Source organism: Abramis brama (assembly GCF_963993115.1).
Source record: "Abramis brama genome assembly, chromosome: 17".
Classification (NCBI taxonomy): Eukaryota; Metazoa; Chordata; class Actinopteri; order Cypriniformes; family Leuciscidae; genus Abramis; species Abramis brama.
The window spans coordinates 6,906,119-6,919,747 of record NC_139979.1 but is presented as its reverse complement, the minus strand read 5'-3'; the positions used below and the strand labels follow the sequence as shown (position 1 = coordinate 6,919,747).

General features: G+C 39.2%; 1 protein-coding gene across 2 annotated transcripts in view; it reads right to left on the bottom strand.

Annotated features, from left to right (window-relative positions):
* The window catches only part of zfpm2a (zinc finger protein, FOG family member 2a), a 155,876-nt gene that overhangs the window by 118,814 nt on the left and 23,433 nt on the right, over positions 1-13,629 (bottom strand). Inside the window, exon 1 of one of the 2 annotated variants that reach the window (XM_084088483.1) lies at positions 2,222-2,365. The exons of the other annotated variant lie outside the window; for it this stretch is intronic. Within the exon in view, the coding sequence (XP_083944609.1) occupies positions 2,222-2,303 (82 nt within the window). The 5' untranslated portion in view covers positions 2,304-2,365. Of the gene's footprint in view, positions 1-2,221; positions 2,366-13,629 lie in introns of those variants that run through there. 2 annotated transcript variants of the gene reach the window in all.

Below are 13,629 nucleotides of genomic sequence, written 5' to 3'. Positions count from 1 at the left end.
TTTGTCACAGTTATTAGTTGAAAGAAAAGTCGGATAGATGCATAACGTCACAAATACTACAAGTGAATTCAATTTACTGCAGACTGTTAACGATAGCCATTGACTTCCATAGTAGGAAAAAAATAACATGATAGTCAATGGCTACCGTCAACTGTGAACTATCCCTTTAACTGTCATCAGAAAAACACAAGCATGCGAATATGTTGTTAAATTATTGAAATATTACATTTTAAGGGGGAATTCAAGTTAATATTTTAGGTCAAAGGTGTTTGGCTAACAAAAAGTTTGGGAATCATTGTCGTAATAAAACTCAACTCAGTCGCAGCAGTGTACACTAATATAGCGCAGGGCTACGTCGCATTCACACAATCCACTGTTTACCTAGCGACGCCTGCAAGATTCAGATCAGCCCAGAGATGTGAAGATACATCCACTTGCTCTAAATAAGACACATGCTGGAAAAGTGGCCTAGGAAAGGACAGAATCACAACGTCTTTGCCAAATTGATCATTCACAACGTGTCGCCGCACTTCAAATCTAAACTCTGGCTAACCCAGACGAACCTCAACAAAGTAAGAGGAGAAAAATGAAATTATTTTGAAATTGATTTCTAAACTTCAAAACAAACGGGTCGGTGTTGGGGACTGGCCGCCTGTGTAGCCGCATGCGCGCGTTTGGAGGCGGGCCGGGGCTCGTCTGGGGCCTCTGATGGTGATAGCACACTTTATCAGCGGGAGCCACAGTGTGGAGTCCCATCACAGTCTGGGACTTCTCTATGGCTCCTAATTAGGGTAGAGGTAATTGAATCGCATAGAACAAAGCAGCAGATCTCTACAAGCGTGGAAATCATTCTGCTCGCACCTATAGCAGCCGTTTTTTCATCTGGCTGTGCCATTGAAAACGGGACCGAGCTTGGCCCGAGGATAAAACACACAGCGAGCACCTGAGACCCAACACGAATACATAATGCTGCGTAAAGGCCTATAGGGACATCCAGACCGGCCCAAACCCTGCCAGACTTGGACGGAAACCTGCCTTTTGTGGGCCAAAGACAGATTCTGTTATAGAGTTGGGACATTCTGGTTTGAAAGTACACACACACACACACAGCTCAACCCACAAGTGCAGAACAGCGCAACTCTTCTAGAGCTGCTAAATCGTCCGGTTAACCTCCATTAGATTCACACATGCATTCAGGGGTTGCGTCATATTTTGGTCGAACTACTGAGAATCAGCTGGTAAAATATCTTTACCAAAATAGAGAGTGATCTAATATAAACAAAAATATGACTAAAGCCAAAAAAAGATGTGATCTCTTTAATTTGTCGAAATGTCTTTATCCTAGAAAGCAATGAAATTAAAGGAGAAAAATAAGATATACCAAATGGAGACTTTTGCTGATGTTTCTCCTGAGAAAGTGATCTGGCATGCGTTTCCTTCAGAGATTCAAAAGACATCTCAACAATGTCTCAAATTTATCTGTGCTCAGATTTATCAAGATACTGTAGGCTACCACAGTCAGATATCTCAAAAAAAAAAAAAAAATCCCATCAAATTCTTCCAAGACCAAATTAAGTGTATTGTGAGCTTTTGCCTCTTTTGCATCTATTTGTATTTCACCTAAAAAATGTAGGGAGAAACATCCGAGACAACGTTGATACTGGAATGAAACATCATTAAAGAGCAAACTCTGAGCAGTAAAAATCATCTAAGTGTGTTTATATTACAAAATAAATTACAGAATCAGGATTCACAAACCTTTAGACAAATTAATTTATATTAATTTTAGAGTTGCTCGAAAGAAAGAGAATTTCTGAAAATAACTGCTGAGCATAATTGTTTTTATAATAGGCTATATAGAATATATAATATCCATATATTAATAAATTTCAATGACTTTAATTAATCTTTTACATTTTAGGTTCCAGAATCTATATAAAAAAAAAACATTATGGAAATGAATAAAATTGTAAAAAATCCAGGCCCAAAAAATCCCAATTTTAAAATCCAGGATTTACGTGCCTATGGGAACCCATTCATTAAGTATAAAACAGTTTTGAACATAAATTAATTTTATAGTGTTTTCAAACATAAACATCTGAAAGTATTGATCGTTAATGAGGGCAAAACATCTGGTTATATCTTAATTAGGTCATGCTTTCTGGGTTGCATGTTTAATGTGTTTAAAACCCATAGATCCATGATTAAAAGATTCAATTACCATAGCAGCTGAAGTCCATGAAGATCAGATCGGAACAGAGCGTTTCATAATCACTGTGAAAAATCACACATGTAATGTACATGCTAACAAACAGCAAAGCAGCTCTGAGCTGTTGAGTTTGCAGTTCCTAGATTTTGTGCGTATGAAAGTGAGACACCCTGTGTTCAGCATCTAGTAGACTGGAATTGGAGTGGCATAAAAACAGGACTGGCATTTGACAAGGCCATTAAAATGCTGGAGGCGTTTCTGAGCAAGCTGATGGGCTTCAACAGATGCCAGAATCTCAGAGCCTCTACTTTTCTCTCCCTCTCTTTGCACCCAACTGGCAGTGCCACATGCCTATTAAAGGCTGCGGGTCGTCCTCCAAATGTTCAACACCAATCACAGAGACCCTGCTCTCTGAAGCTCAGGTGTGCGTTCTCATTAGCTCCTGTGCTCTGTCCCAATTTGGACTGGGCCATCTTTCAGAAACACTCCCTCCGATTGCACCACATCAACTCCACTGAGCTCCAGGGAGAGACATTTGCAAGTGAACTGCCTTCCGCACTGGATTTCTGAGCCTGAGGTGAGGTCGCACTACACTTCAAGCATGCAAAATCACTTCGGCCCCTGCAACCAATATGGCCGAACAGGATGTCACACTTTTGGGCTTTTGTTTTTAGGAAATGAAATGAACAAATAACAGCAGATTTAAAAATGAAAATGGACTCTTTTTATTTTATTAACATTCCTGGTATTACTGCAAACTATTTTTCGGTGCACATTATTCTAAGTAAAACAAATGTTTGTCTCCATATTCTTTAGGCAAAATGTAATAACATGCTTCACATTTAAAAACTATTTTTTCCTTATGAATTCCTCCCCTCCAACCAACTGGCTCCACTGATATGTAACGCTCATTTTTCACATTTCCAATGTATATCTTAAGAATATCTTAAAAATACAACAGATGATGAAAAATATTGTTATAGACCAATTTATGGATAAAATACACAAGAAAATGGGATGTAATTGCCATTAAATGTTGACTTTCAATACTGTATACTAAATAATTCAAACATCTATTCACTATATGAATCTGAAAACAGATTGTACAAATATTTCGGTCCAAAATCCTGCTCCATGTAACTGGAAATTAAACATCTCAAGTGTTCTGATTGGCCGTCACGTACAGCATTTTCTTTTTCATTGTGGAAAGAGAAATTACTTCACATCCGGTTAGGGTATACTTTTTGTCAGGGATAATGTTTAGGATATACTTTTTGCCATCCAGAAGTCAAGTTAAGTCAAGTCAAAGCTTTACAGTGATAACACGAAAATGATGTATTTCGGCTGTTATTCAGTGTTGATTCAGTTCCGTTGTAAAGATCATCAATTATTAATTTAGTTCATTTTATCTATAAATATTCAACACTATTATTGATCTGACTATACTAAGGTAATTGAGAATGAGCACTATAGAGCTCTCAGTGCTTTAGTTTTAAATCAAGACCATTTTATATCAAGGAAATAAATGAGGAGCTTTCAGAGGAAAGTGATTGGAGTCTTAAATACTTGCAGATAAAACAATGTTTCTCCATCAAGGAACAATTTCTGAAACGGATATACCCGCGATTCCAATTTCACTCCAGCAAGAAAGAGGGGACCGTTTTTTAAAGTAATAAATTCCTCATTAATTCAATTCTAATTTGCCTCTGGTTCCTATTTCTATTATTGATAGTTCCACTTCTTAATACCCCAGATAAAAATAATAATAATAAAAAAAAACAAAAAAAAAACGCTGCTCTAACTCTAAGGAGACAGAACCCACGATAAGATCTAAATATTCCTCATGCCAAAGAGAAGTGTGAAGTCTGATGAACATTTCAAAAGAACAATTATTTATGGATCAGCTAAATCTTTTCCACTTTTTAATTAAAAGTAAAGAAAATAGAAGCTAATTATCCTGTAAAGATTAGCTGGTGGGCATCTTTCTGTAAATTAGTTCTAATTAAAAGGAAATTGTCAAATGACATTCAAAGTGCTGTCCTTTAAAACAGACAGAGGGCGGGGTTTTTTTCTTGCCGGCTCTTAAGTCTTGATGTGGCCGTGTGAAGCTTACGGAGAGAGATTAAAATTCCTTCAGAAGCCGATACGAAGGGCCCGTTTTCCCCCCTGAAGATGCTGGGGAACGTGGCCTCGATTGGGCGACTATATCTGTGGATTCCTCCTGGATCATTATTTGATGGTCTAACTGTTTAACGCGTGGGTCAAGTGTGAAATACATTTTCTATTTCTATGATAACACACAGGAGGAACATCGCAGTGAATTCATCTGGGCTGCTCTGTTTCTAACCCAGAGAGAAATTATATTGCTCAGAGGTTGCACTTTCATTAAAGTATCAACTTTGACTGTTTCTCTTAAGGAGTGTATATTTCTCTTATGGATAGTTCACCCAAATGGACTCTAACGTTCTTTAAAATATCTTCTTTTGTGTTCCACAGAGGACAGAAAGTCATACATACAGTACAATAGATGAAGACAATAGTTTTATTTTTGAGAGATCTATCCCTTTAACTCTAAGTCAAAACATCACTCTGCTTGTATGAGCATCCCAAACAGCCCAATGACAATCTTTTTTTCCAACTAGTGAAAGCTTTACCTGGAATTACACACATTTCAGCTTTTTAAATCCCTGAGGAAAAATGAAAGTAGACATAAATGTTGACATACAGAAAGCATATGAGGTATTGCAGATGATATAGCTCCGATAATCTGAGAATTTGAGAGGAAATGTTTGAGGTAATTTAGAGAGCCCAGTTTGAGACACTGCTGAGGTCAATTCTGAAACTCTAAAGAAGGTTTTTGAGATTACTGGGGTCATTTTCTCTCAGGAGAAAAACCTGGGATGCAGGAGAGGTCTCTATTTAATCTCATTGCTGTATAGGAGAAAGAAATTATGATATTAAAAACATTTCCTCTGTGATGTTTCTTTCCTATGGGTAGAAACTTATGTGGACTGTTCACCAAAGATGAAGTCTCAGGTTTCGTGTTGATTTCATCATGTATCAGAGAACTTAAGAGACGCTCCTGCAGTGTCACGGCATAATGTTTCTCAAACAGCGGAGCCAGGGGCCCTCGGAGGCCTCACCTACTGTCTCCACAGTGTCTCCAGAGGGTATTTACACTCGGCTTTTATAGAGCAGCACCAGTGTCACTTCTAATGATCCTGACGGTGAGACTCGCGGGGAGATGAGTCTTCCTGCATTACACTGTTATTCATTTAATGTCGTCAGAGAGTTAAAAGCACATGGCTTGATTTCAAAACGTCATTCTAGTTCTAGAGCTTCCTGGCTGTCTACTGCCTTACATAGGGTGCTGGCTTCTAAGGCCTTCTTTCTATGGGTAGCAACTCAGCTATAAAAACAGAACTCTTCATTGTTTGCTTGTTGTTAAACCAACAACGCAATTCACAATTAAGTTCACAGATACAAATATACACAGATATTTTTCAGCATTGAACAAAAACATTCAAAAACATTTGAAGGAGTTTCCATTTCAGACGCAAAATTTACGGTAGGAGAGTATTTAAATGAATCTTGCAAGGTGATTTACTAAGGTTTGCGCTAGTCAATTTACTGGTATTTGCGCCATTATTTAACGCCCCAAAAAAGCTTGTCTTAAATCAGACGCTAATTTGCGCTGCTCTTGGTAGATTACGTTGTTCATTATGGAAATGATCGGTTTCTTTAATTTGCGCGCACGCAGAACTTTCCACTCCCTTCTGCGCTTTTTTGGAGTTGCGTCCTTGAGCTAATTTGCCCTGTTTTTAGTAAATCTGGCCCTTAAAATCTTAAGTCACTTTCAAGCAAATTTGGATTTAACAATGTTGAGATATTTGTACTGGAAAATAAGACAAAAATACCTTTTTGAAGTGAATGATGCCTTAAAATGCAGTCTAAGTAGGCAGCACAATTAGAACAGCTTCATAATAGCTCAATAAAAAGGCCATGAAATACTGGCTACCCAGCAAATCTGAAACACATGTGTGATGTCTAATAACCACAGACGATGGAGTCATCGTTTAACTATGAGTAATTAGATCGCTCTTCTAAATGACTCAGCAGAAAACTATACTGATTACCTGTAGAAATATAATTGTAATATAATACAAAAAAAACATAATTCTGGGCTTCATGTCACACTACACACTCTATATATATGGCAATGTGCAATATTTTCAAGTGAAATGGAATCTTCAGTGAGCAATAATATAGGGCAAGACTTGAATTTAGCAATAACGACTGGATTGGATTGTAATGGCCAGGCTATAGTATTATTGGCTAATAATATTTTGGGGACATTAAATAGACTGTCAGAAGAAACAGATCATTATATATAACTCCCAATATCCAGAATCCTACTTAGTAAAACCACAAACCCATGTGGAACACCATGCAGTCTCTGTATTATTCATTTTCTTACAGCTGGCAGCAGGAGCAAATGTTTCATATGTGTGTGGACAGGGACGTCACCTCCAGAGGGAGAAAGAGACACTCCCACAGTAACACACAGAAGACAGCACATTGACCTTTAGCTAAAACTAGGGAGAGAGAGACCTCATGTCAAAAGACTTAATGAGAGACACCCCTCCTGACAGGGCACACACACACTAACAGAGGGTCTGTATAGTATATTTTTTTCCTACTATGGAAGTCAATGGGACCCAAAAACTGTCTGGTTACTGATATTCTTCTAAATATCTTCCTTTGTGTTCAGCAGAAGAAGGAAATTCATACAGGTTTGAAACAACATGAGGGTGAGTATATGATGACAGAATTTTCATTTTAAAGTGAACTACTCCTTTAATTGTTTACGTTCAAGTAAGCCATAGCGGGCGTTTTGACAATTTTGCATGCATGAGTCCATTCAAGCACAAACAAACACAAAAGAGAACGAAATTCTGTGTTTGTGTGCTGTCTGTGCACACAGTAAACAGCGCGTGAGTTCCAAATTCTGTTCTCTTTTGCGTTTTTTTGCACTCAAATGGTTTAAAATCACTTCAGTGTTTAAACTGACAGGAATTAAAACGTGCAAATGTTAAACTTTCACTCTATGATGGTTAAACTGATGGTTGAACTGTGGTGCCTGATTCGTACAGATCAACTACGATCCCTATACTTGACATCACACATCCTGCGATGTGACTATCGTGGATGCATACATCGCAATATTGATGCTAAAACGATATATAGTGCAGCACTAGTATGTTTGCAATTAAAGTCTTAGCATAACTATATAGCACTGTACACTATGGGCCCTATTTTAACTATCTAAGCGCATGGTCTAAAGCGCAGGGCGCAAATTCACTTAGGGCGTTTCCGAATCCACTTTTGTTAGTTTAACGACGGGAAAAATAGTTTAACGCATGGTCTAAAAGGGTTGTCCCTATTCTCTTAATGAGTAATGGGTGTGTTTTGGGCTTTACGTGCAATAAACGAATCAGAGTCTCATCTCTCATTCCCTTTAAATGGCAGTTGCGCTCGCGCCATGGCGGATCTCCAGAGTGCAAACGGATCTGCCCGTGCGCGAGGTTAAAACGTACGAGCAGACCATCAACGGGACAAGCCGGATTCCACCATATCTTTATGTACACAATAATAATTACTTTTACTTTTACAATGTAATCCTTTTAATTTTAATATTTGGCATATTTGTGTGCTGCTGTGCGTCCCTTTGTGTTTAATAAGCAGAGTGTACGTGCGTTGTGGTCCCGCCTATAGGCGCACATTACTAACACGCTCTTTAAATAACAAAATAAATATTGCGCCATTGAATTTAGACGTAGTCTATTTTAGTTGCCTCAAAATAGCAACGCGCCATCAATGCACCAGAACACACCTTGTTTTCAAACCAGCACGCCCATGGGCGCACAGATGGGCGCAAATGTATTTGCTATTTAAACAACGTGGTGCAGGACATGAAAATGATGATTGCGTCAGGCTGAAACTAGAAAAAAACACTTCCATCGTGCCTGGCGCTGCATTGCGCCAGGTGTATGATAGGGCCCTATGATCAGTGTTTGCATATAAATATAATTGCAGCACATTAGAAACAGTCTAATTTCATTTGACTGTACTAAATTCTATGCTATTCTATTCTATTTATAATCTTTAATGACCATTTTAATAATAATAATTATTATTATTTCATTATTATTGAGAAATGATTGTATTATAAGCTTCTTCATAATTAATTTATTCATATAATAGAAAAGATATGCTTCTTCATAATTATTTTTTTCATATAATAGAAAGAAAAATGTATATTATACAATAAAAAAAATGATATATATATTATATATATATACACATGAAATAAAAAATAATATTACTAAAAATAATATTACATACAATTATTAATAACTAAAAAATCTTTATTGTTTAAAATGATTACTGCTGTAACAGTGACAGAATGTACATTTGCATATAACTGTATTCTTATATAACAGCTTGGAGCTCTGCGACACAGACCCATTCCATTATAATGCCGTCAATCTCTTCTCTGGTATGCTGAGAATCCTCCAACCTAAATATCACAACCTCCTTTTTTACTAAATGCTTCCATATTACAAGCAAATTACTAGTGCAGTGCGAAGACGCCAGCGAGGAACAAAGATGGGCAGCCATAATTATATCGCCTGCGTGTGCCGCATGTCAATGGCCCGTCTTCCTTCCGGAGGGCGATCCCCTGGGCCCCCGGGCATCAAAATGATGGCCAAATTATTTTGTGCTCCGTTGCATCGTGGCACAATTATCATATTTACTGCGGCCGCATTATGACAACAATGCTGTTTACACCTGTCTCCAAGAGAAAGGCATGGTTTGCACTCTCTAATTTAGCAAATGTACAGTATGCATATGAGCTTGCTGGCAGAGAGTTAAATTAGGTCAGGACTGGAATACATCAATAGCAACCCATATGTGCAACATCTCCCCCTCGACTCTCTCTCTCTCTCTCGCTCTCTCCCTCTGTGTTCTGTCTTTGCTCAGAAGCCCGCTGATGTGGCAGCCTGACGACTGCAGAAGTGTGATATGTGCAAATCACATTTGCAGATGAGCTTGAAACTCTTTTAAATATTCAGATATCAGACATCCAAAGCAGCAAGCCGCTACTTAAGACTCCATCCCGGCAAGAGACCGGATCCCCTGCTCATTAACGGAACGCTCGCTTGGTTTACACTTGAAATATTTCACACGGAAATGTACAGCTGAGGAAAAACATCAGCCTTATCGCCGATAACAATGCAAATTGTCAAAAGCCTTCGGAAGATTTCAGCCCCGAAAATCCAAAGTCGTTTTTTTTTTTTTTTTTTTTTTTTTTTACAGCTCTTTCTTGTTATTCTGTCTCTTTTTCATCTTGCATTTCTGCTACTTATTGGCGCATTGGATTTCTTTTTTTTTTTTCAGGCTTCCGAAAGAAGTCACATGGTGAAAGGTACGGCTGCCATGAGACACAGGGAGCACGTGTGTCTGTTTCCTGCCAATCGAGCATCAAATGCAGCACAGCAGGGGTCTCGGATACATCCAAACAGGGCCACACGCGTCAACCGCCCAACACCGGGCTTTTAGCTAGACTCCCAGTTAGGCGTAATCAAAAGTCTCTGACCTTATTTAATCGGTACTAAACTATTTAAACTAAGTGCTAAAGGACCGATCACATGTTGACATCGTAAAGAGCCAATAAGCCTGTCGGGTCCATGGTTCAACTGCACCCGCTCTTTCAAACCTGCTCTTTTTCCTAATTGGCTAACGGCATTTCTAAAAGCTTCCTCCTTCCTTCCTTCCGCCCTCCCCCCCGCTTGTTAGCCCCTACGTCAAATTTGTCTCCGTGCCATTTTAATTACAGCCCCAGCAATCTCTCCTGTGGCATTCTGGGAGAACACTGATCTGCAAAAAAGGTGATAAGTGAAGACGACACCCAGCTTTGGTATCAGCCATAAACAGACACTTAATTGAATCATTTGACCTGAGAGGCTGATCGGCCGCAATAGCATGTAGCAAAAAGGAAAAAACAGTTTTTGGATTTTAAAACAGTCGCGTTTTGTGCACACAGTGCCAGCTTTGGCCGCCTGCCCGCCATGGGATTGAAAAGTGCTCCGTGCAACATGTCCGCAGACCCTCGTTTTCCTCGAAGAGACGACGGCACGCGGCTTTATTTGATTGCACGCGCACGCTCGCGGTTCAGAGCCGATCTGACTGCTCGTGCTCGGCGGAAAAGACTATTTGCAGACGTAGGAGTTATCAATCCGAGCAGACGCGCGATCCGAGTCCGGTGTCACTTCCCCTCATTATGTTAATGGTTAATGCATGCAAATGAAAACATTCCGGCAATTTGATTTCTTTGAAGATAGTTTCATATTGTCTTAGCCGTAATGACGGCACACTTTCCATCCGGCTTCGATTTATGCGAGGCTAGTTCATTTTTTTTATCAGCACCGAGTTCATTTCTAGGGCTACTGGAATGTGTTTTCCACTCACTATTTAACTAATTAGGATTCAGGTAACATAAGCAGATTTTTCACGCTATTGGTGTTTTTCTTAATTAAGAAACAAATGAATTCTCCCCAGCAAAAGAGATGGAACACTGGGATACAGTGCCAGAGGCCAGATGCTGCTGCTCTTAATTAGAAGTCACTCTATTGTCTGAGCTTTTTTAATGAAGCTCCAATCTAAATGGATATCAAAAAAGACCGCTGGAGCAAAGGAGAGGAAAAAATCCGGCCATTTTAAATAATAAGAAAATAAAGATAATGGAAGACAAAAGATATGTCCTGGCAGCAGTCTTCCAGAGACAGTTGAGCAGAGAGAGCGTGCCCCTCACCTCCGCCCGGAGTTTCTTTTAAATCGAACGCGGGGCCGCGCTTTCACCCACCCACCGCCTGACGCTTTCATCGCCTCGCTCTCCATCCAGGTTTTTGTGCGCTTCAAAAAAAAACTCAGTTGGCTTCTCAGCAAAGGTTATGTATTTTCATTTAAAGTTAACATTCACGGTCGCTTCGAAGCGAATCCAATGCGAGGAAAGCGCGTAGCTAGCGTGACACATGACACGCTTAGTTTTGCATCTAAAGGCCGCTTGGACTGTTTTGCATTTCGTGTTTATTCATGCACCAAAAGGAAAAGTGTACTAAAATAAATGCATGCGAAAGCAAAGCTTGTTAGAGAAGTTCTGAGGAAGGCGTTTTGTGTGAGCCGCAGTCAGGGAGGTCAGCTGGGCTGGGCTCAGAGAGGTGGGCAGCGCGTTCGGTGGCTCAAGGCGATAACATCGGGTGCCCACGCAGGCAGGCGCCGCATGCCCACATGTGCTGCCAAGCCCATCGGTTCTCCTTCAGACAGCATGGCTTAGGAGGTCCCAGCGGATGGGCCAGTGCCCATTGATACATGCCCAGGACCGTCGCGTTTGGGCCAAGCATCCTCGCGCCCAGGGGCTGCGCCATCGATGCCCGCCGCGTTTGCCAGGCTGGATGCCACCCAGCAACGCATTTCAAAAGGGCTTTTTTGGTGGATCAGGTATGCGGTGTGATTTCCTTTTCCCTTTGTAATGGACCCGGTTAAAGGCGAGCCAGCCTGACTTTTAAGTCGAACGGTGCCTTGCCTTTCATTTGAGCTGCGACTCGTAATTGATTTCCGACTTTCCAAATTTTGAATGCGTTTCTCTTTCCTTCGACTGGCCAACTGGCATCACGGAGGCCAAAGGATATTGAAAAGCATTTGACAATCTGCAAAAAGAGAATGATAAACATTTAGGTTTTAAAAATACCCCAATTCTCACCTACTAAAAGCAACTTCTCTATTAGAACAGCCATGTTTCAAATACTTCTACTTATCCCTTAAAAATTACCATAATCCTCCTGCGGTTCACCCATGCACGGTTCCTCATTCACAGACCTGCTTGTTTATTTCTATCTGCCGGGGAGATTAGAGCAGCAGATTAGCTAGTGCCGAAACACGAGTCGCCATCAAAGACGACAAGGATAATGTCACTCTTTCACTCCATTCTATCCCCCTCTTCTGACGCTGTCGGAAGAGTATTAGAACAATGGGGATGCGAACGCTCTGTAGAGCATGACAACAATAGCAGCCGATCCTGAGGGACCCGGCGCATGTAAAAAAAAACTCTGAACGCGAAGCATATTAAGCCTGTACAGATCACATGTTAACAGTTAGATGTCTTTTGATCAAAATGATCTGATAAAACAATGTCATTTATCCTTTCTTGTGTAGTGGTTGCAAGGCAGGACTGCATTGAAATACCTTATTCTTTTTCTTTTCCACAATTTCTTCCCAGCTTGAACTGCTTCATGTACAGAGAGATCATTTCTTTCTGAGGTATTATAAGGTATTCTTTTAAGATATATTTTTCTGAATTACAAACACTTACCAAAATGAATGACGTCACTGTAATATTTACATGCTGAATTGTGATTGGTCTTTTCTTTCTAAATGAAATAAAGCATGAAACGCACCTTAAACTTTGCTGTGATCTTATCATTAGTGATCGACCAACCTTTTTTTTTAATTGCACGTCTTACATATTCACTAATAGAGTTTTTTAAAAGTCCATAAAACAGTGAACTCAAAACAAGGCATCAGGATTTGTCATTATTTGAAGACTTTCTGGAATGAAAAAAAAAAAAAACATTCCGAAAGCATGTCTCTGTTTTTCTTCAGATTACCTTACCTATATCAATAACTGCGCATCGTCATTTTCTTGTTTTAAAAAGTAGTTATTTTGAAAATCATGTTTAAAAAAATGTGTCAAAAAAAATCTGATGAATCGAACAGGAAGGCACCACTAAAACTATCACAAAAATAAAAATTCCACTTTTTGAGACTTTGATTATAGTAATTAGTGAATTTCGAATTCAGTACAAACGTGCATCATTGCTTTGATGATTGATCAATCTTTCCTGACATTCCTGTCACTTAATCCCTATTAATGACAAGAAATACAATTAATAAAATAACAGCATTAAAAAAAATGCATAAAAGCACAATATTAAAAATGTACTTCTTTTTTTAAGTACAAAAATGTGTATCATTTACAATGCTTTTGATATATTTTGGAACTTACATTAGGTGAAACAAACACTTCTATTAATCACCAATATAGGACACAGTTATCGGCTGATGCTAACAATCTCTCCTATAATGGCCAAATATGTGCTAATTAATCTGCCTGCTTGATATATGTCAATCATAAATTGTCATGACACTCAAAATAGCATGAAAAATCTGGCACACATGGCATTCTTTTGCCGTTGTCATGATGAAGCGGAACCAACTCTAAACTAAAGCTTAAGAAACCTAAACTTACCTAAAACTTTAGCATTAAAGGTCCCGTATTATGCCCCTTTTCACAAGATGTA